This window comes from Triticum aestivum, chromosome 2B (genome assembly GCF_018294505.1).
Source record: "Triticum aestivum cultivar Chinese Spring chromosome 2B, IWGSC CS RefSeq v2.1, whole genome shotgun sequence".
Lineage (NCBI taxonomy): Eukaryota > Viridiplantae > Streptophyta > Magnoliopsida > Poales > Poaceae > Triticum > Triticum aestivum.
The window spans coordinates 218,469,915-218,494,836 of record NC_057798.1 but is presented as its reverse complement, the minus strand read 5'-3'; the positions used below and the strand labels follow the sequence as shown (position 1 = coordinate 218,494,836).

Here is a 24,922-nt window from a genome sequence, read left to right as displayed (position 1 = left end):
ATCTTTGAAATCACGAACAACTGGGATGTTCTCTATGCCCTCAAGAGGTGAAGCATTTAATGCATTCAGAACATATATCTGATTCTCGGCATCCTGAGCTGCTCGGGCTGAGTATTGGACTGTTTGGCCAGAAGGGTGAGTGAGATGGACTGTCTTGGTAGCACAGTCGATCTTAGCACTATGGGTTGTCAACCAGTCCATACCAAGAATGATGTCTATGTTGGACGGTCCGAGTACAATGAGAGAAGTCGGAAAAAGTAGACCTCCAATATCGATTTGGTTGCACGGGCATAACATTATGGTCTGCCACTTGGATCCCGGAGATTGAATCGCTAAAGGACTTGGTAATTTTTCCCTATATAACTCATGTGACTGAGCAAATTGTTGGGACACAAAAGCATGCGATGCTCCTGAATCAAAGAGAACGGAAGCTGGCACTGAATTAACGAGAAGGGTACCCATCACGGTTTTTGGTGACTCACGAGCTTCTTCAATTTTAACATGGGTGACTTGACCACCACTCATAGCAGGCAGTCTGGCACTACAATTTCTGATAGGGTGGTTTCGACGGCCCTTCCCATGTCCAACAAGAGGATGTGAAGCATTTTGGGGTTGACCCTGGCGGTAGTTGATAGCAAGGTGCCCTGGCTGTCCACACTTGCGGCATAAACCATCATTATGTGGAGGAGCTACAACATTGGACTGTCCACCCTGAATCGTTGGTTGTCTCGGCGGCGGAGGCAGACGAGGTGCAACATAAGACGGCCTTGGTGTTGGAGCAGGTCGGTAATGAACATTGTGTGGGATCCAGACTCGACGTTTCTGAGCAGGCTGACTCGAGGATGGGCCAACATCTCGAGTACGCTTGAGCGACTCTTGGTACTCAGTAAGACCAGTTTCAGTTCGGAAAGCTTGGCTGACAAGCGTCGCAAAGTCTGCACAATCATGAGCAACAAGTGCGAGCTTTATATCGGGATGCAGTCCTTCACGAAATTTCTCCTGCTTGCGAGCATCAGTGCAGACGTCATCCGCAGCATAGCGAGATAATTCAAGGAATTTCCTCTGATATTCATCCACAGTCATTGAGCCTTGTGAGAGTTTGCGGAACTCCTTCTTCTTCTGGTCCATCAGACCTTGAGGAATGTGCCGTGCACGGAAGGCTAACTGAAATTCCTGCCAAGTGGTTACAGTCTCTGCAGGCAGCATACCCTTGTGGCTTTCCCACCATTGAGCAGCTGGACCCTTCAAGTGGAATGTCGCAAAGGTGACGTAACTGGCAGGGGCAACATTAGCTGACTCCATCTCAAACAGGATGTCACGAAGCCAATCATCAGCATCCATAGGATTGGTGGAGTTGCGGAAAATGGACGGGTTGAGGCGCACGAATTCTTGCAGTGTTATTGGGGCAGGCTGTTGATGAGCATTCTGGTTTGGAAACTGAGCCATTACTCCAGTCATAAACTGACGATTCAGCTCAAACTGTTGCATCATTGCGGCCATATAGGGTGGAGGTGGAGGATCGTCAGCCATCCTGCTAAAACATCAGGAAGCAATTTAACAGGGGGTGGAGCAGGTGTATGGAGTCATTCATGATGTAACTTGAACAATGAGCAAAGGCGCAGTATGTACAAAGCAGTAGTCATTAAAGACTTACAGTATACATATACAGAGCCAATTACACGTTGTTAGTAGGAGTTCGGACAAGAGAATCATCCTAGACATACTAGGCGGCACACATGCACGCGATGGAAGGATACAACAATGAGACATAGCAAAGGCTACATCATCGTCGGAGAAAACCAGTAGAGCGAGGAATCTGCAGGGGACGATGCAGGGTGCCCTCGATATGAAGGATTTCTGCGGCCCGTGGACAAAGTGAAGCAGATCCTGGCTCCGAATTCAAGAAAGGCATGATACAAATCTCCGGGTGGATGTGATCACGAGAACCTAGGGTAGAGTTAGCAAAACCATTTAACCCGAATAGAAGAGAGATCAGAGTCCCAGAGTATAGGACGAGGAGTAAAAGATCCTAATACCACCCAATGGCGACGTGGGCCCGTAAGCCACACAGCCATGTTAGTAAAACCGTTTTTCAAAACTAGACTCAACTTCGGCCAAGGAGTTGGAAAGGGGGATCCTACAGGCAGTCGGCTCTGATACCAACTTGTGACGCCCCCGATTCAATCGTACACTAATCATACACGCAAATGTGTACGATCAAGATCAGGGACTCACGGGAAGATATCACAACACAACTCTAGACACAAATAAAATAATACAAGCTTTATATTACAAGCCAGGGGCCTCGAGGGCTCGAATACATAGCTCGATACACAAGAGTCAGCGGAAGCAACAATATCTGAGTACAGACATAAGTTAAACAAGGATGCCTTAAGAAGGCTAGCACAAAAGCAACACGATCGAAGAGGCAAGGCCTCCTGCCTGGGACCTCCTAACTACTCCTGGTCGTCGGCGGTCTCCATGTAGTAGTATCCATCAGCGGTGGCATCTGGCTCTTGGGATCCACCATCTGGTTGCATCAACCGGAAAGAAGAAAGAAGGGGGAAAAGGGGTAGCAAAGCAACCGTGAGTACTCATCCAAAGTACTCGCAAGCATCAGATCTATACTAAGTATGCATTGGTATCAAATGGAAGGTTTGTATCTGTGGACTGAACTGCAGAATGCCAGAATAGAGGGGGAAGGCCTAGCCTATCGAAGACTAGCATCTTCAAGCAGCTCCAAGCATCTTGCAGCATGTAGAAGAGTAAAGAATATCAGTTTATATTTAACAAACATGTTGTAACATTAATGGCCAGAGATCCTTCCTCGACTCCCTGCGAGAAAGCAATCACGGAGCCACATATCTCAAGTATCCATTTGTAGTTGTATAAGATCAGGATATAAGTTTGAACGCCCGTTACCGTGGACACGACTATTAATAGATAATCTTCCCTGCAGGGGTGCACCACGTTTTCCAACACGCTCGATCACGTTGGCCGGACACACCTTTCTGGGGTCAATGCCCGGCCTCAGAAGATCAACACGTCGCAGCCCTACCTAGGCTCAGCAGAGAGGTCCCCGCCGGTCTACATCCTAAGCACTCCGGGGTCTGGGCCCATCGCCCGATGCACTCCGGATCGTTGCGTACAGGGCGGGTCCAGGCTCCACCTCTACATGGATGGTGCCGGCCCAGCCGTGCCGCACTGCTCAACTGGACGTCTGACAAAGCTTCGGCTGATAATGCGACACCGAGGCCCATAACTATTCTCACGTGGTGGTTGGTGCGTAAAGGCCAAAGGCCAACTCAGAACAAATACCCAAACCATAGTGTATTATTAGCTTGCGGAGACGAGCAGAGACTCACGATCGAAGTGACCCCGTCGCCCCGTCTCATGGACTTACGACAAGGGCCTAGAATGCCCGGCCGTGCGACGTCATTATCTTGCGGGTGCTCTCCGGGCCCACCCGACTTTCCCAAAGGTCTCAAGTAAAGTCAAGGTAACCGTGTGTCCAAACATCAAGGGGAAAACCCGAGGAATCACCCCCGGAGGATTCCACTCGATGTAATCATCAAGGTGAACATAAGAGGGACCACCCTCGAGGTTCACACTTGAGGTGTTGAACGACTGAGTCGTATCGGGAATGGTGAAAGAGGAAATCACCCTCGATGACCACGACCGAATAGCTACACTACAGAGATTATCATCAGGAGTGCTGTATGAGGGATCACCCTCGGCACTCGAAGTAGCTCTGCAGAGTCGAGCAACAAAAGGGGCGTGATGTGATGTGAGTGTCGGGCTCTGGTCGTCGATCATGTCGATCGAGGCGTCAATGATGAAGCATGGGCAACAAGGACAAGTGGGGGTCACTCATGGATCACTAGCCAACATATACTAAGCAGTTTAGGATAAGCAGGTAGGTAACAAAAGCAGGTACAAAAGCAGGCTATGCATCAGAATAGGAGCAAACAATAACAGTAGCAAAATCTAATGCAAGCATGAGAGTATAGAATGGGCGATATCGGGATGATCAAAGGGGGGGCTTGCCTGGTTTCTCAGACAAGAAGGAGGGTCATCGTCGAAGTAGACGATCACAACGGCAGCATCGGCCTCGGGGTCTATCGGAGAGAAGAGGGAGAAGAAACAGTAAATACACGCAAACATATGCATAACAAGACAATAAGCGGGGCTAGAGGTGTTCTAACGCAGCGCTAGGTGGTACTGGTGAACGGGGGAACATCCGGGAAAGTTTTCCCGGTTCCGGACGTGTGTCAGACAAATGAACCGGAGGGGAAAGTTGCATGTTTGCTATGCTAGGGATGTGTGGCGGGCGAACAGACCGCGTATTTGAATTCGTCTCGCCGTTCTGAGCAACTTTCATGTAGAAAAGTTTTTCATCCGAGCTACGGTTTAGTTTATATGATTTTTCAAAGGTTTAAACTTTTTCTGAAATTATTATTAAATCTAAAATGGGGTTATTGCATCAGCATGACATCATCATGACGTCGGAACTGGTCAAACAGGGCAGTGGGTCCTGTTTGTCATAGGCACATTTAACTAAACAAGTTTAATTAGACTAATATGCAATTAGGTTAATTAAACATAATTAATTTGTGTTAAATAACAGGATTAATTAATTAATTAAATTATTTTTATTTTTATTTATACATATTCTTTTTGTTCTTTTTTTAACAGGGGCGAGCCCCACTTGTAAGTGGCCCAGGAGGCCGCGCGGGTTAACGGGCGCAGGGGTTACGGGAGCTGCGGGCGTGGGCGCCCGTGCACCCAAACAGGGCAACAGGGAGCGCCGGCGGAGGCGGTAGCCCGGCGCGGCGGGGCGAGGCTCGTCGGCCGGCCGCGGCAGGTGGAGGCGAGCGCAGGGGCGGCGGTAGCCACGACGGTGCGGTCGGGCGCGGACGCGGGCACGAACTGGTGTTGCGTGGGGCGGCGCTGGGCGCGCGAGCGGACGAGGTGCCGGCGAGCACAGCCGCGGTAGGCGTGTGCGCCAACGTGGTGGCGCTCGGGACGACGGAGAGAAAGAGGGGAGATGGAGAGAGAGGGAGGCGCTCATGGCCGTTGCCGAGTAGGGGGTCGGCGAGCTCGACGGAGCCGACGAGGAGAGATGGGGAGGCGAGGCAACGGCGAGCAGCGATGGGTGGCGGCGTCGGCCTCAGGGCACCGCGGTTGTCGGAGGAGAGGCGGGGAGGCGACGGTGACGAGGCCGGCGCGTCGAGGGCGTGAGCCGCAGCGGCGGCGGGCCGACACCGGGAACGGGCGACGGAAGCGCCGCGGGGTGGCACGGGGTCGGGCCCCTCCCCGATCTACAACCAGTCGAGTGGGGGTGCGCCGGGGAGGAAGGCAACACGTCCGACGAGGGGGCGGGTCTCCGAGCGGCGGCAGCGGTTGACGGGGCCGGTCGGGGTTGCCCCGATCCGATCGAGAGGGTGGGAGAGAGAGGCAGGTTCGAGGAAGAGGGGATCGTGCGAGGGGAGTGGGGAGATATTTTTGGGCTAGGTCACGGTGAGGGAGTGGGGGGTTATGCAGGGGGGCGAGGGGGCCGTGTGGGTCGGCCTGGGGGTTACCTGGGCCGAGGCCTAGTGAGGGACGGGGGCAGCTGGGCCAGTCGGCCTAGTGAAGGAGGGGGGACCTTTTCCTTTTCTTTTTTTAAAATTTAACCTTTAAATAACTGTTTTAAATATATTAGGGCCTTGAACCACTTTGCAAAAACGTTGGCTCACCACCATAATTGGTTATGGAAAGTTTGCCACACTTTGAACATTTTGGTTTTCTCGTTTGACAAATTTGAATTTTGGCTTTAAACTCAGTTTTGAATTTGAATCGTGATTTGGACCAAATGAAGATTAGCAACAGAAATGTGATGACATGGCATTGCTAGCATGGACTTACTGTAGCATAATTATGCGGGCGTTACACAAACCTCTTTTTGGACTCTAAAATTGCCACCGACGATTAATCAAGTTGTAATTGTATTGCGGAGCATGTGGCAACTCTGGTAATAATACACTGGCAGCTCCAAAGATCACTAGGCGGCAAGTTTTAACATGATTTCAAGCCATACAAATATGAGGGGCATAGTACCTAAGCTCTCGTCGAGACAAAGTCCACAATGAAAACGGAGCATAAATTGTATCAACGGTTTGAGAGATAAATCATTTTGAAAGTTTCAAAATAGCATTTATGACGTTGATGTCATTGACTCCTTTTTTCATGCCGTTGTGCGAGGAAACTAATGAGGATTCTACGCTCCCTATTAAATGTCCAGTTTTTTGGCTAGAAATTCGTCTTTCTCTAGGGTGCACTTCCTGGTTTACTAACCCATTTGTATTTGGGTCGTATTTTGACTATGATTTTAACTAATAAATAAGTTACACGTAGCAAAAATATTATTATTGAAAACTACAATTAAATATGAACCCAAGAATATAGTTTTTTATGACATGCGTTAACATTTTGCTAGTCAAATACGTGGACAAATTTTAAACCAAAATACGATGATGAGTAATAAACCGAGATGGAGATATATTACTCTTTATTGCTTTACTGTCAGTTGAGAGGCCAATAGACTATAGGTTAAATGATAGTTTCTGGTAATGGAAATGGTCGCAATATAAGGCTGCTAGTTTTACATCGTTGAAAGACGAAGAAGTGAACGACGACATACGAAAAAGGGTTCCCCGCTTTGTATTACAAAGCAACTAACTTAAATACAACCAACGATAGGTGCTGGGGCAAAAGCAGCACAGTCACGCCCAAAAGAAATGAAAGAGAAAACAAAAAAGAAACAAATGCGAACAATGATGGATCAACGAAAACGATGAAGACCCACAACCGCTGCGCCCACCGGAGAATTCCACCACACTCCGAGCACTCCAGACCGCCGCATACCAAGCAACACCTTCAAGAAGGACCGCGACGCCGACGACGCTGCTGAGGGAGTCCTGGATTAGGGGGTATCCGGACAGCCGGACTGTGTACGACGTTGATACGTCTCCAACGTATCTATAATTTTTGATTGCTCCATGCTATATTATCTACTGTTTCGGGCAATATTGGGCTTTATTTTCCACTTTTATATTATTTTTAGGACTAACCTATTAACCGGAGGCCCAGCCCATAATTGCTGTTTTAGCCTATTTCAGTGTTTCGAAGAAAAGGAATATCAAACGGAGTCCAAAAGACCTGAAACTCCACGGAACCTGTTTTTGGACCAGAAGAAGCCCATGGAGTACCGGAAGCTCACCAGGGGAGTCCCGGGCTGCCCACGAGGGTGGGGGCGTGCCCCCTACCTCGTGGCCAGCCCTGAAGACCACTGACGTACCTCCTGCACCCATATATACTCTCGTACCCTAAAACTTCTAGAACGGAGATTAGATCAGAAGTTCCGCCGCCGCAAGCCTCTGTAGCCACGAAAAACCAATCGGGGCCCTCTTCGGCACCCTGCCGAAGGGGGCCATCATCATCGGTGGCCATGGAGGAGTATCCCGGAGGGGTCTTCATCACCATGAAGGCCAAGGACCAGAAGGTGGAGGCCATGGAGGAAGAAGCACAAGGGGGAGAACCTCTCCTCCTCTCTTCCGGTGGTGCCGGAGTGCCATCGGGAGGGGAATCATCGCCACAGTGATCATCTTCATCAACATCACCATCATCATTACCATCCTCATCTATTTTACGCGGTCCACTCTCCCGCACCCCGCTGTAATCCCCTACTTGAACATGGTGCTTTATGCCACATATTATGATCCAATGATGTGTTGCCATCCTATGATGTTTTGAGTAGATATCTTTTGTCTTTGGGTTGATTGATGATCTAGATTGGTATGAGTTGTATGTTTTACTTTGGTGCTGTCCTATGGTGCCCTCTGTGTCGCGCAAGCGTGAGGGGTTCCCGCTGTAGGGTATTGCAATACGTTCATGATTCGCTTATAGTGGGTTGGTGAGTGAACAGAAGCACAAACCCGAGTAAGAGGGATTGTTGCGTATGGGAATAAAGAGGACTTGATGCTTTAATGCTATGGTTGGGTTTTACCTTAATGATCTTTAGTAGTTGCGGATGCTTGCTAGAGTTCCAATCATAAGTGCATATGATCCAAGTAGAGAAAGTATGTTAGCTTATGCCTCTCCCTCATACGAAATTGCAATGACGACTATCGATCTTGTTAACAATTGCTTAGGACAATTCCGCACACCGATCCACCATTATTCCACACTCGCTATTTATATTATTTAGTATTATATTCTAACTCTATGATAACATCACCTACTTTTATATTTTAGCTCTCCGATTTCATGCAAAGTTATCCTCTCCATACCCACAACGTAGTTTTATTTCTTGTTGCTAGTTGGAAGCAAACGTCCGGTACACGTAGAGTTGTATCAGTGGCAGATAGGGCTTGAGAGAATATTGATCCTACCTTTAGCTCCTTGTGGGTTCGACACTCCATACTTATCACTTCCACCTTTGGAAAGTGCTACAATGATTCCTTGCACTTGGGGATTATCAAGCTCTTTTCTGTCGCCGTTGCCGGGGAGCAATAGCGTGGGGTTGATATTCTCGTGTGTGCTTGTTTGCTTCCTTCACTAAGTAGATTTTGTTATTGCTTTCTGTTTTTGTTTAGTTGTGGGTGAAACATACAAAAAAAAATTAAAAAATAAAAATACAAAAAATTTATTACTTGCCTTTCATGCCTAAAAAGTTTTTCAAAAAGAGAAGTGATTGGAAGGTTTTGCATTGAAAAAGTGGGGGTCGACCTTGAGCACTTGTGCTCATGCTCACGGAAACAATGTAGAATTTTTCATGGAAGTTTCTCTGTAAATAATTATCCCCTTGTATATATTCCTTGTATTATAAAATAATATGCCAAGCTTTGGTTTTAGGATGATTAGATTGCTTGTTTGCTTTGTGCAAAACAAAAACAGAAACTTTTGCTGTAGTGAATAAATTTACATTTTTAACTGGGAAGTCAAATGGTTCTGATTCTTTTTGAAAATTATTTATGTACAAATTGTTAAAATTGTCAAATTTAGTTTATAATTTTAGGAGTTACAGAAGTTTGCCAAACTTCCAGATTACTACAGACTGTTCTGTTTTTAACAGATTCTGTTTTGCATGTGTTGTTTGCTTATTTCGATGAATCTATGAGTAGTATCGGAAGGTATGAACCATAGAGAAGTTGGAATACAGTATATTTAACATCAATACAAATAAAGAATGAGTTCATTACAGTACCTAAAGGTAGTGATTTGCTTTATTACACTAACGGATCTCACAAGTTTTTGTTAAAGTTTTGTGTGGATGAAGTGTCCGAAGGTCGAGGAGCTATCAATATGAGAAGAACAAAGAGAGGCAAGAGTTCAAGCTTGGGGATGACCAAGGCACCCCAAGTAAATATTCCAAGGATACTCAAGCATTTAAGCTTGGGGATGCCCCGGTTGGTATCCCATCTTTTCTTCTTCAACAAATATTGGTATACCTCGGTTTTTGTTTTGTTCACATGATTTGTGTCCTTTGTGTTTTTCCTTTTCTTCAAGAACCATGCTAGCATGAGATAGCCCTTCATTTATTTATAGAATACTTCATGTGCTTCACTTAAATCTTTTAAGTATGATCTTATAGAATTACTCTTTGTGCTTCACTTAAATCTTTTGAGTATGGTTTTATAGAATGCTTCATGTGCTTCACTTATACATTTTGAGCTTGGATATTGGTCAGTTGTAGAATGCTCCATGAACTTCACTTATACCTTTTGGAGTATGAATAATACTATCATTTAAAGTGGGTTTGGAAGAGTGTCAACTTTAGGAATTAGTGATCCCACTATTTTGGAGGATGTTGAATCTTAGTGTGATATTTATGAAAGTGGATTCGGAAGAGTGTCAACTTTAGCTAGTAATGATTCCACTATTTCGGAAGAGGTTCCAATTGAGTATGAGAACAAAGTTGCTATCCATGATACTACTGGAAATTATTATGAGGGAGGAATACATGCTTGTAGGAGTTGCAATAATATTAAGTTTCCTCTCTATGTGCTTAAAGTTTTGAAGTTATACTTGTTTTGCCTTCCTATGCTAGTTGATTCTTGTTCCATAAGTTGTGTGCTCACAAAATCCCTAGGCATAGGAAGTGTGTTAGATTTAAATATGCTAGTCATATTCTTCAAGATGCTCTCTTTGTGTTTCAATTCCTATCTTTAAAGTGAGCATCATTGAAATCATCATGCCTAGCTAAAAGGCATTAAAGAAAAGCGCTTGTTGGGAGACAACCCAATATTTACCCTTACTGTTTTTGTGTGTTTACATGATTAAGCTACTGTATTAGTCATGTTTTATATCTTTTGTTTCCATAAAGTGCCAAGTAAGACCTTTGGGAAGACTCGGGTGAGAGTTAATGTGATCTTGCTGTAAAAAACAGAAACTTTGCGCTCACGAGAATAGATGTAATGTTTTACAGAAGAGTGATTTTGAGTTGATTCTTTTTGAATAAGATTAATAGACAAATTCCTCACGTCCACCAATTTATTTCATAATTTTTGGAGTAGCATAAATATGGTTATTGTTCAGATCATTACAGACTGTTCTGTTTCTGACAGATTCTGTTTTCATTGCATAGTCTGCTTGTTTTCTAGTTTCTATGGCTTATATTTCTCAATATAATTTGTAGAAATGATATGGTAAAGTAGGCATAGTGTGAAAACAATTATGAACCTTGTCTTTGTCATTAGCAAAGTGAATGGTTTGCTCTTTATCATACTAATCTATCTCACGAAGTTTGGTTAAGTTTTGTGTGATTGAAGTTTTCAAGTTTTGGGTGAGATATCGATATGAGGAGAATAAGGAGTGGAAAGACCCTAAGCTTGGGGATGCCCAAGGCACCCCCAAGGCAATATTAAAGGAAGACTCAAGCTCCTAAGCTTGGGGATGCCCCGGAAGGCATCCCCTCTTTCGTCTTCAAAACTATCGGTATACCTTACTCGGAGCTATATTTTTATTCGTCACATGATATGTGTTTTGCTTGGAGCATCAATTTATTTTGCTAGTATTTGCTTGCTGTTATTTAGAATAATGTTTTGAATCTTTAGTTCCAATAAAAATGTCAAGGATAGCCTTTTACCATGCTTCTTTTGCAAGTATACATGTTGCTGTTTGAAAACAGAAAGTTTATCGCTGTTGCAAAAATTCTTTAGAAAAGTCAGAATGTGATAAAATGTTGAAACCTTTTGCATAATAAGCTCTGATAAATTTACTACAGTGGGAATTTTATTTAATAATTTTTGGAGCTAGGGAAGTATGATGAATCTTGCATTCTTTACAGACTATATTGTTTTGGCAGATTGCTGTTATGGTTGCATTGTTTGCATATGTTTGCTTGTTTAATGATTCTATTTGAGTATAGGAGTGTTAAATATGCAGAGGCATTTAGTGTGTAGTGTTGAGTAATAATTTTAGTAATTTGTTACAGTAGAAAATGATAAGGTTTTGCATTGGTTTATACTAACCTATCTCACGAGTTCTTGTTGAGTTTGGTGTGTATGAAGCTTTTAAGATTTAGGAAACGATGTATAAAAGGAATTAAGGAGACACAAAAGCTCAAGATTGGGGATGCCCAAGTCACCCCAAGACATTATTTCAAGAATTCTCAATCATCTAAGCTTGGGGATGCCCCGGTAGGCATCCCACCTTTTCTCTTCAACAACTATCGGTTAGTATCGGTTGAACCTAAGTTTTTGCTTCTTCACATGAGTTGTGCTATCCTTGCAATGTCATTTTATTTTGTTTTGCTTGCTGTTTGAATAAAATCATTGGATCTGAAATATTGAATGAAAAGAATCCTCCCATGGCTAGTTAGTAATTATTTGCCTACTCAGTGCCCTTCACTCAAATCTTTTGGAGTAGTTTGTCATTTACTCTTGTGCTTCACGTATATCCTATGAGTAAATGGGGGAATGAATTGAATGTCATAAATCTGAATTTTTATATGTTTCATATGCTTATAACATGGTTAGTGATGACTTCACACATAGAAAGTATGAGGCATAAAAGTTGTTGAGAGTTGGCAACAGTAGTTTTGGTCATCATTGCAATTAATAGGAAGTAATAAGGAAAGAGAGGTTCACATACAAATATATTATCTTGGACATATTTTATGATTGTGAAGCACTCATTAAGTATGACATGCTAAAAGAGTTGACGTTGGACAAGGAAGACAACGTAATGGTTTATGTTTTTCGACATCTCAGTTAAAGTATATTGTCATTGACCTTCCAAACATGTTGAACTTGCCTTTCTCCCCCATGCTAGCTAAATTCCTTGCACCAAGTAGAGATACTAATTGTGCTTCCAAATATCCTTAAACCCAGTTTTGCCATGAGAGTCCACCATACCTACCTATGGATTGAGTAAGATCCTTCAAGTAAGTTGTCATCGGTGCAAGCAATAAAAATTGCTCTCTAAATATGCATGACTTATTAGTGCAGAGAAAATAAGCTTTGTACGAACTTGTTGTGGAAGTAATAAAAGCGACAGACTGCATAATAAAGGTCCACATACAAGGGGCAATATAAAGTGACGTTCTTTTGTATTAAGATTTTGTGCATCAACCCTAAACATGCATGACAACCTCTGCTTGCCTCTGCAAAGGGCCTATCTTTACTTTATGTTTTTACTTTATGCTTGAGTCAAGGTGATCCTCATCTTTCCCTTTTTCATTTTATCCTTTGGCAAGCTCCTTGTGTTTGAAAGATCATGATATATATATCCAATTGGATGTAAGTTATCATGGGCTAATATTGTTGACATCACCTAAAGGTGAATACGTTGGGAGGTAACACAATAAGCCCCTATCTTTCTCGGTGTCCGGCTGAAACTCCATAACCACAAGTATTGCGTGGGTGTTAGCAATTGTAGAAGACTATATGATAGTTGAGTATGTGGACTTGCTGAAAATCTCTATTCTTGTCTCTTTCTGATGTTATGATAAATTGCAATTGCTTCAATGACTGAGATTATAGTTTGTTAGTTCTCAATGAAGTTTCTGAACCATGCTTGACATTGTGAATAGATTGTTACTTGATCATGAAAAGTTTTATGAGATAAGCTGCTATTATGACACATATTGATGCTAGAAAAAGTGATTGGAATTATCATTGATCAAACTTAAGCACTTACTAGCACTCCGCATCAAAAATTATCTTTTTATCATTTACCTACTCGAGGACAAGCAGGAATTAAGCTTGGGGATGCCTGATACGTCTCCAACGTATCTGTAATTTTTGATTGCTCCATGCTATATTATCTACTGTTTCGGGCAATATTGGGCTTTATTTTCCACTTTTATATTATTTTTGGGACTAACCTATTAACCGGAGGCCCAGCCCAAAATTGCTGTTTTTAGCCTATTTTAGTGTTTCGAAGAAAAGGAATATCAAACGGAGTCCAAAAGACCTGAAACTCCACGGAACCTGTTTTTGGACCAGAAGAAGCCCATGGAGTACTGGAAGCTCACCAGGGGAGTCCCGGGCTGCCCACGAGGGTGGGGGGCGCGCCCACCCCCCTGGAGCGCGCCCCTACCTCGTGGCCAGCCCGGAAGTCCACCGACGTACCTCCTGCACCCATATATACTCTCGTACCCTCAAACTTCCAGAACAGAGATTAGATCAGAAGTTCCGCCGCCGCAAGCCTCTATAGCCACGAAAAACCAATCAGGGCCCTCTCCGGCACCCTGCTGGAGGGGGCCATCATCATCGGTGGCCATGGAGGAGTATCCCGGAGGGGTCTTCATCACCATGAAGGCCAAGGACCAGAAGGTGGAGGCCATGGAGTAAGAAGCACAAGGGGGAGAACCTCTCCTCCTCTCTTCCGGTGGCGCCGGAGTGCCATCGGGAGGGGAATCATCGCCACGGTGATCGTCTTCATCAACATCACCATCATCATTACCATCCTCATCTCTTTTACGCGGTCCACTCTCCCGCACCCCGCTGTAATCCCCTACTTGAACATGGTGCTTTATGCCACATATTATGATCCAATGATGTGTTGCCATCCTATGATGTTTTGAGTAGATATCTTTTGTCTTGGGTTGATTGATGATCTAGATTGGTATGAGTTGTATGTTTTACTTGGTGCTGTCCTATGGTGCCCTCCGTGTCGCGCAAGCGTGAGGGATTCCCGCTGTAGGGTGTTGCAATACGTTCATGATTCGCTTATAGTGGGTTGGTGAGTGAACAGAAGCACAAACCCGAGTAAGAGGGATTGTTGCGTATGGGAATAAAGAGGACTTGATGCTTTAATGGTATGGTTGGGTTTTACCTTAATGATCTTTAGTAGTTGCGGATGCTTGCTAGAGTTCCAATCATAAGTGCATATGATCCAAGTAGAGAAAGTATGTTAGCTTATGCCTCTCCCTCATATGAAATTGCAATGACGACTATCAATCTTGTTAACAATTGCTTAGGACAATTCCGCACACCGATCCACCATTATTGCATACTCGCTACTTATATTATTTAGTATTATATTCTAACTTTATGATAACAGCACCTACTTTTATATTTTAGCTCTCCGATTACATGCAAAGTTATCCTCTCCATACCCACAACGTAGTTTTATTTCTTGTTGCTAGTTGGAAGCAAACGCCCGGTACACGTAGAGTCGTATCAGTGGCAGATAGGGCTTGAGAGAATATTGATCTTACCTTTAGCTCCTTGCGGGTTCGAAACTCCATACTTATCACTTCCACCTTTGGAAAGTGCTACGATGATTCCTTCCACTTGGGGATTATCAGACGTCCGAACTATTGAAGTGTGGAGATACAAGACTCAAGATTTCGGCCCGTGTTCGGATGGGACTTTCCTTGGCGTGGAAGACAAGCTTGGCGATCCGGATATTATATTTCCTTCCTTGTAACCGACTCCATGTAAACCCTATCCCTCTCCGGTGTCTATATAAACCGGAGAGGTTGGTCCTTAGAAGGCCGATCACAATTACATTCATACCATCATAGGCTAGCCCCTAGGGTTTAGCCTCTATGATCTCGTGGTAGATCTACTCTTGTACTACCCATATCATCAATATTAATCAAGCAGGAAGTAGGGTTTTACCTCCATCGAGAGGGCCCGAACCTGGGTAAACACCTGTGTCCTTTACTTCTTGTTACCATCAGCCTTGACGCACAGATCGGGACCCCCTACCCGAGATCCGCCGGTTTTGACACCGACATTGGTGCTTTCATTGAGAGTTCCTCTGTGACGTCGCCGTCAGGCTCGATGGCTCCTTCGATCGTCATCAACAACACTGTCCAGGGTAAGACTTTCCTCCCCGAACAGATCTTCGTGTTCGGCGGTCGTGCGCTGCGGGCCAATTCGCTGGGCCACCTGAGGCAGATCGATAGCTATGCCCCTGACCCTCAAATCGGGTTCGGAAACCTGAACCACACGGCAGATACCCGAGGAGACTTGATCTTCGGCGGACTCGGGCCAGCGCCAGAAGCGCCGAACAGTCACGATGAGCATGGCTTAGACCTGCTGTCAGACGTCACTTGGGATAACATCCCGGCAGAAGCCTGGGACCTGAATCCGGGGCAGGTTACATTGCCTAAGGACGGAGGGCTGGACCCCGCCCCACAGGCCGTACCCTCATCGGCGATGGGGCCGAACAAAGGCCGCACTTTTAAGAAAGCCCGTGACTCCGGGCCCCTGGACTTGTGTCCGGTTGTAGGCTCCGATCCGTGTGTCCCCGAGCCCGCCGATCTCGGTTGGGCTCCGGTGAGGGAGTTCACCTTGGCGGACATCTTTCAGCACTCGCCCTTTGGCGACGTACTAAACTTATTCAAAACCCTCTCTTTGACAGAGAATCTCGGGCCGAATTATGTCCAGCTCGAATGCGAAGCAGGCGACAAAGACATTCGTTGCCCACCCACCACCCACTTAATAGCCACGGTTGATGATTTAACCGATGTGCTGGACTTCGACTCTGAAGGCATCGACGGTATGGACGACGATGCAAGAGAAGACTCAGAATCTATGGGGTGCCGGATTCACGCCTCGCCACACGACATATACATGGTGGATACGCCCAAGGAAGGCAACAATGACAATCTGGAAGATAACACCCCTGGACAAAAACCAAAGCGACGGCACAGACACCGTTCCAAATCCGGCAATAGTAACAACATCAGCAAAAGCGCCAAAAGAATGGATACTCCGGTCAACCCCGATGGCAATAACGATCAAACAGAACCAGCAATGGAGCAGGACAAACCAGGTCACGCCGAACATAGTTAGGGTCATACGCCCAAAGAAAATGATCCAGAGGGACGAGTTCACAAATCCGGCCCAAGACAGGAAGATAGTCCGGACGATGATGCATTCATCGTTCCAGAAGAACGTGTGGAACGAGAGAACCTCCATAGAAAGGTTATGGCCACAGCGAGAAGTCTGAAGAAGCAGAAGCAACGACTTAAAGCCGCACAGGAAACGCTCAATCATAGATGGAACAAAGTGCTAGATGCTGAAGAAAGATATGGCGACGATCGCCATACAAAGAGCTACCCAAAACGCAAGCTACTGCTAGAATTCGACAACGAGGCCGTTCCACCGAAGAACAACACGACCAGAAGACCAGGAGTACCACCTCATAGCCGCAATAAATCAGCCGCCGAAGATGCCCACGATCTACGTGAGCACCTGGAGAAGAAAGCTGGCGCAGCTAGGTCCATCTATGGATCTAAAGGAGACACCCCGACGAGGGACTATGGCCGTTAAAACAATTATGAAAACCAAACACCAGTTCGGAATAAACACCGAACACAACAACAGCCGACGGCATGCCACAGCGCATCCAGATACAGAGGGGCTGCTCACCCCCTGTGCTTTACTGATGAAGTACTGGACCATAAATTCCCACAGGGCTTTAAACCTGTAAACATAGAGGCACACGACGGAACAACAGACCCAGGGGTCTGGATCGAGGACTTTATCCTCCACATACATATGGCTCGTGGAGATGACCTCCATGCCATCAAATACCTTCCCCTCAAACTAAAGGGACCGGCTCGGCACTGGTTGAAAAGCCTCCCCGAAAATTCAATCGGGAGCTGGGAAGAACTAGAGGACGCTTTCAGGGCCAATTTTCAAGGGACTTATGTCCGGCCTCCGGATGCTGACGATTTAAGTCACATAATATAACAACCCAGAGAGTCTGCCCGCAAGCTTTGGAACAGATTCCTCACTAAGAAGAATCAAATCGTTGACTGTCCGGATGCCGAAGCCTTAGCGGCATTCAAGCACAGCATCCGGGATGAGTGGCTCGCCAGACACCTCGGCCAAGAAAAGCCAAGGACAATGGCAGCCCTAACAAGTCTTATGACCCGCTTTTGTGCGGGAGAAGATAGCTGGCTCGCCCGTAAAGGCACCAGCGACCCCAGCACATCCGAAATAAGGGATGGCAATGGGAAGCCACGGCGTAATAAAAACAAATGCCAAAACAAGGAATAGAGCCCGGACAACATAACGGTTAATGCCGGATTCCGAGGCTCTTGACCTAACCAGCAAAATAAGGAACCTAAGGGCAGTAAAGAGGGACCGTCTGGTCTGAACAGAGTCTTGGACAGGCTATGCCAAATTCATGGCACCCCCGACAAACCTGCGAACCACACGCACAGAGAGTGCTGGGTCTTCAAGTAGGCCAGCAAACTAAACGCCGAACACAAGGGAAGGGAAACACCAAGTGAAGACGAGGATGAACCTCGCCAACCGAACACTGGGGGACAGAAAACATTCCCGCCAGAGGTTAAAACAGTGAACATGATCCACGCGACTCGTACATCCTTGGGAACGCACGAACGCGCCCATAAAGACGCACACGATATAGAGCCCATCGTACCCACACCTAACTGCTGGATGTCTTGTTCGATCACCTTCAATCACTTGGATGGCCGAACTAGCATTCGGCGCGAAGGATCAAATGCCTTGGTGCTTGAACCAATAATCGACGGATACCATCTCACTCATGTCCTCATGGACGGTGGCAGCAGTCTCAGTTTAATATATGAGGACACTGTCCGCAAGATGGGGATAGACTCATCCAGAATCAGCAAGATTCACACCACCTTTGAAGGGGTGATACCAGACGTTGAAACCTACAGCAAGGGCTCCGTCATACTGGAGGTAACATTTGGCTCTCCAGGTAACTCCAGAAGCGAAGAACTAGTCTTCATCATCGCACCCTTCCAAAGCAGCTATCAAGCATTGCTTGGAAGAACGACCTTCACCCGCTTCAATGCATTGTCGCACTATGGCTACCTTACACTCAAGATGCCCGGTCCACGCGGTGTCATCACCGTTAGCGGAACAACGGAGCTCTTTTTGTGTGCAGAGGAATACGCGACGGCCCTAGCGGCCTCTAACAAAATTATACCAGGTCGTTAAGACCACGGACACGGTTAGACGAGTCCGGCAGCCCACATTAAACCAGGGCATTGTATATGTAATCCTATAGTGGACACCAGGGGCTAATAATAATAAAGCCCCACACTCTCGGCTCAACCTTATCGGCAGGCCAGCATTTTACATTTTCTACTATCCATCGCACACTTACGTTGCACTCTTCTATGAGATCCCCTTTTTCTGCAGACAACGTTCGCGCGATACCTTTCCAGGATGCGGCACAACGGAGACAAAGGCGCAGACATGCAGCAGGGCCCCATTCAACAGGTTTCTTTTTAGATTAAGCCCCTGTGTAAACCTTTTCTATTGCCTCTTGTTGTTTCATCATCCCGCGGGTTCCATACCCACAGAGGATACTGCCGTTTTTGGCATTACGCCACGACAGATTAATGCACGCACCTGGACATACAGGGTTTATAATGAATGGGCATTCTTGAGCTCATCATCTGTTATAAAGTCGGAATACCTTCGGGAGTGTTCGGCGTCACGAGTTTGGCCTTATATGCATCAGCTCTGAATCATGTCTTGGGTCAAATGTTGGGATTGCCCGGCTCCTGGGTTTGCCGCCTTACGTTCCGTTATAATCGGCTAAGGTGGCCAAAGGAGAACTACTGCGATTGTGCCTTAGTTATTCCGGATGAGCACCTCAGTAGAGAAAGCCAAAAACTGATCGTCATGATATAGCGAGAGATTGGTCAACCACTCGACGACTCACTGGAATCCCTAGGATTCCTCCGCATTAACGAAGGGCCATTTCCCGGTCAGGTACATACGCGCCCGTATTCGGATGCACGCGATAGTAGCCCCAATATTAGAATCCCGCGGCTAAGCGAAAGTGTTACAGCTATATAGTCCGGTTGCCTAGTTCGACGTGCGATCACCTCCTTGCCGGACCAAGACGTTGGATAAAGAGTGATCAAGCACATTTTTTCGCGAACACCCCCGCATTGTATGCGTGGGGGCTGAAGCCAACGACTGCTATCTTTCGGATTACCCATATATATATATATATATATATATATATATATATATATATATATATATGAAAATGGGTTGGTACTCTTAGGAGTACGTACTCCTACCCAGGTGGTGGTCGTTGGCGCAATGGAATTCTACCGCTGAAAGTCATTTAGCTTTTAGTTAAAGAAATAATAAGTGAAAAAAACTCCACCAACAAACACAGGCCATTGCTCCGATTTTTCAGGTGTTTCTATATGCGTTGGGCTTATACATCTCTACTCCCGTCTCATTGGCATTATGTTGCGGCGGCGACGGCTCGCACGGATGGAGGACTACATCGGCCTCCAAGGGAAAGGAGCTCGCTCGGCAGCAGCCTCCATTGGCAACAGCTCATCTTCTCTCCAGCCAACTGTGGCCTGACTGACCAGGTTTGTTTCGGGCGTGCTACTCTCCTATTCGAAATCAGATCTTGTACAGAGGCACTCAACTCTCATTCTCTGACGGTTTCTAGGTGGCTGGAATCGGCGACCACTGCCTTCCGCGTCGCCAACAACAGAGTGACATCCGTGAAAACAATCTTACTGGTCGATGGAGAAGTCTATTCCAAGTCTCCGAGTTCTCCAACCGCAGGCAGCTTTGGAGTCCACCGATCACTTGTCAGGTACCTGATCGATTTTCCACGCTATCATCATACAAAATTCCTCGCAGCAACAATTCCTCTCCTAGAGCGGCATTGATTTTAGCCGCTCTTCTTCTAAATCTTTCTTTGAGGCAACTATGCAGAAACATCATAGATCTGGTACGACTTGGTTGCGTGCAGTATTTTTTGTAATTTTTCTTATAATGGAGTGGCCGATGTATTAGCGATGCCAAATAATGGGTATATTCATCTCAACTTTAGCGAGGATATGAGACCGACTCATCATCCCGCTAGTGCAAATTCTGGTAAAGTGAGTAACTGAGTATGTTTGTCAGTATATTGTTCAGTTCTCTGTTTAACTGTCACGGCCACCGGCCAAATTAATTGTAGAACCAGATGAGAAGCACCCTGTGTCACCCAATCTACCTAATTAAAATGTTAATGTTAAACATCTTAACAAATTACGTAGATCAGGTTACTTACAGTTTCTGGTGTAAACAATTTCTGAAGCTCTTTTTTCTGTTTCTTTTCTCATAGTACCCAATTCAGTATTGTTTCTGAATCAAGTCTAACTTATGTTGTAACTGTTTTCCATAGGAGCACCTCCATTATATTCGACCTCCAAAAGTACATGTGATGTTATCTGAAGCTTGCTGGAAGAGATGCCCTTTTTCTCTTCAGTTTTGGTGCATTTAAGCCTTTTTGAAGATGTAAAAGTGTTGCATAGTCCAGTTTGCTTAGTCGGTGTACATGTTTCTATTAAGATGCAAATTTCTATACATCATGTATCAATGGATCACGTAACCTGTTAACCATGGTGCCACTTGATAAATCTCTGAAGAAGCAGAGTGATTTTTGTTTACCTGTACTGTGATGCCCCTTACTCGGTTAAAAAAATATGGATACTTCTTTTTGAAGTATATCAGATAAATTCCATTGTGCATTCTCCTTGCTTGCCAAAGTACATAGTATTGTATATACTCCCTCCGTCCGGGTTTATTAGGCCTCTTAGCATCACAAGCATGTCCACTTTTATAAGGCCCCGCGTTGGAAAGGTGCATGCATGCAACCATTTCATTGGTTACATTGAAAGCTATTGTTGTTGGTGCCATGGCTGAAAAATTAATACACTTCATGTGTGTTTTTTCATTGGCTGCATGCATGTGAGAGAGTGCATTAAGAGTGGAGTGAAAGAATTAATGTGAGCAAATTACTATGTGTCTTGGTCTAAGAGAAGTTGTCTTTAGGCCTAATAAACCCGGACGGGAGGGAGTACTACTAATCGACAATCCTCTGTTTGCTAAGTAAATATGCCTATTATGAAACCAAGCAGTATATACCCATTAGATTAACACACAAGGACAAAGTTGCCGGGCAGTATATACTTCTTTCAGTTTTTGGTGATGAAGTACTAGTAGTACATGGTCCTTCCGAAGGAAAAAAAACCCTATTATATGCCTATTACGAAACCAAGCAGTATATACTGTACCCTCAAAATAAAGTTGTATATACTCATAAAAAAGGTAGTACACACTCATTTGGATATAAGTAGTATATACTCAATAAAACCAGTACATACTTCTTTTGATCACAGGCATACGTACTCATCAACAGTCCCAGTATATGCATATTATGAAACCAAGCATGTAATGATGTACATACTCTACCCACAAAAAAAATATGTATATACTTATATAAAAGGCAGTACGAACTCATTAGGATAAAAGTCGTATATACTCAATAAAATCAGTACATACCTCTTTCTAACTGAAAAAAAGACACAGTATTTATGAAACCAAGCAGTATATACGGTACCCGCAAAAAAAAAGAATATACTCGATAAAAAATGCAGTACACACTCAATTGGATAAAAGTAGTATATACTCAATAAAAACAATAGTATATCCCTTTTTTCTTGCAGAGACATAAAAATGTATGGATTCTATTTTTGCTAAACAGTGTATGCATGTGGATGGATTAGGCGTATGGTATTGAATCCCTTAATTTTAGGATCAACGAGACGCATGCATGTGTGCGGTCGTTCCATGCATCAATTCTGTTTTTTCTTGCGTGGTTGTTTGCTTCTTGGGATTAGGTATATCCAAAGAGGTGGGAGTATGTACTCTTGGGAGTACAAAAGTGGATATATATATATATATATATATATATATATATATATATATATATATATATATATATATATATATATAAACGGCCCCACAGGGACACAATCATATTTTCAGAAACAAATTATAAATATAACCTTCTAATCAAAATGTTTTTACAATGATTTGAATCATCACTCGAAGAGGAGATTCTTCGGGCACTGCGCCTCTATCAGGCGGGCACCCTCCGTGACCTGCGCCAAGTAGTGCCGGGCCGGATATTGACCCCCTACCGGATTCTGAGACGCTATAATAGTGGCATCCATATCCGTCCAATACGCTTTAACGCGTGCAAGGGCCATCCGCGCACCCTCTATGCATGCTGACCTCCTCATGGCATCGATCCGGGGCACGTCCCCAAGAAACTGTTGCACTAAACCAAAGTAGCTGTCCGGCTTAGGCTCCTTCGGCCAAAGATGATCTATTACCGACCGCATCGCAAGCCTGGACAACCTGTGAAGCTCCGCCACTGCAGCCATCTTATCACTTAACGGCAGCGGGCGAGTGGAAGCATGGAACTGCGACCAAAAAAGCTTCTCCACCTCCTTTTCACCCTGATCTTTGAAGAACTCCATAGCATCAGCCGTACTCTTCGCCAGGTCCGCGTATGCGTCCGGCGAGCTCCAGCGTCCATCAAGGGGAGCGTACTTCGGATCAAAGAACTTCGTCCGCAGCAAATAGGAGCCTCCAGCCACGATTTTTCCAGCCTGTTGAAGCTCCTCTGGCGCACCCCTGAGCTCGGTCCGTATTTCCTTGGTGGCATTCAGCGCCTTGCTCAGGTCAGCCGATTTATCTTCATGCTCCTTCTTCAGGAGCTCATACCGGTCAGCGGCATGTTTTAACTCGATAGCCATTTTGGCTATCTTTTCCTCGCTTCGGCGATGAGCAGCCTGTTCGGCTCTCAATTCCTTGGCCGCCTTTAGGGCAGCCGCATTGCTCACCCGAGCTTGTTCCTTGGCTAGAGCAAGTTCAGCCCTCAGGGCGTCCATGGCAGCAGCACCATCTGCAGTCGGAACAAATTATATTAATACATGCCACCTTAATATTTTCCTATGCAATGGGAGACAGGGCACATACCTTGTGATATATCCAGCCGCTCATTCATCAGCGTAATATCGGCATCAATCGACCCAATTTGCCTCGGTAGTTCGGCAACTTCAACGGACGGGCCGGCGGCCGGACCCATAGGTACCTGCACACGTTTACAGCACTATCATTGGTTTATGATCCATTGTTTGCCGCCTAGGGCGGGCAACCAGAGTCTCAGGGGCTGCTATCCATATGGAGCACACCTAGCGCGTGCCTTACAACCAAAGAAATAGCGAGTTTTCCATTACATACCTCAAAGCCTCTGAGCAGGCTTGTGAATGCTTCATTCAAACCGCTTGTAGCGGATGAAATTTTCTTGAGCACCGCGCTCATTAATGAGCGGTGCTCCTCCGAGAGCGCAACTCGCTCCAGTAAGCCCGTCAGTACGTCCGGACTTAGGGCGGCTGACGCATTGGCTTCCGGCCTTGGCGGATCCGGGCTCCTCTGTGACGACACCTTGGTGTCGCCCGCGTCAAGAACCGGAGAGGCGGGTGGGGTCTCGCTCTCCATCATCTCCGGAGGAAGGTCGCCCGAAGACGATCCCTGTTGAGAAGAGCTGCCACCCGGACTGCAAAAAGTTGAGTCCTGGTCATTGATCTAGGAGAAATACAGTACCTTTAAGTTAATGATTGACTTACGACTCGTTGGAGGGCTGGCCCGTTGGAGGGCATGATGCGGTGAGGGTGCCTGTCGGGGCAAGGACCCCTGGGGATCCCTTTTCCCCCGATTTGGGCATCTCTGCCTCCAAATCTTCGGAGGCGGCCCTCTTCTTCCCGCGTGGGGAGGCGGCCTTGACCTCTCCTCCCCGACTATCCCCGGTTCGGATGCATAGTGTGTGGGGTTCGAATCTCTCATCCTTCCCCTTGTCTTTCCCTGAGGGCATTCTGCTGAGTACCCGGTCGAGCATCTTGGCCACGGTAGAGGCGGGCGAGCCTTCGGGAAGTGGCGTCGGACACCTGATTCTCTCCGCCTTGCTGAGCCATTCCTAGACGCGGATGATGTTCAAAATAAACAATCTTGACAAATACAAAACAGGGTGTCCGGTATCAAGGCTACTTACTTGAGTATCTAGGCGATTGCAGCTTAGGCCCGCATCCTCGATGGTGTCCGGACATGTTACCTTCCGTCCGAAGAATAATTTGCACATCTCTTCGAGCTTTAAGCCGAAGAAGTGCTTCACAGTCCGCGGACCCTCCGGATTGAACTCCCACATCCGAAGAGGCCGGTGCTGGCACGACAACATCCGCCGAATTAACATCACTTGCATTACACTGACAAGATTGATATCCCTCTCGAGAAGCTCCTGGATGCGGTTCTGCAGTATTGGTACGTTGCCTGCGGGCCCCCAATTACGTCCTACATCTTCCCAGGACGCCAACTACGATGGGGGGCCCGAGCGGAACTCGGGGGCGGCTACCCACTTTGTGCCCCTTGGGGCTGTAGCATAAAACCACCTCCGCTGCCATACGTCAGATACTTCTGGGAAAGAACCCTCCGGCCATGGGGCATCGGTGTTTCTGCTTATTACGGCACCTCCGCACTCCATGTGTCGCCCCTCGATCATCTTCGGCTTCACACTAAAGGTCTTGAGCCATAAGCCGAAGTGTGGC

At 45.9% G+C, this 24,922-nt stretch overlaps 1 protein-coding gene across 1 annotated transcript; it reads left to right on the top strand.

Moving 5' to 3' along the window:
* Window positions 1-19,655: 19,655 nt before the first annotated feature.
* Window positions 19,656-20,837, top strand: LOC123041087 (uncharacterized). The gene is made up of 3 exons (XM_044463786.1): window positions 19,656-19,846; window positions 19,930-20,079; window positions 20,656-20,837. The coding sequence occupies exons 1-3, from the start codon at window positions 19,673-19,675 to the stop codon at window positions 20,752-20,754; spliced, it is 423 nt and encodes a 140-aa protein (XP_044319721.1). The 5' UTR covers window positions 19,656-19,672; the 3' UTR covers window positions 20,755-20,837.
* Window positions 20,838-24,922: the final 4,085 nt, after the last annotated feature.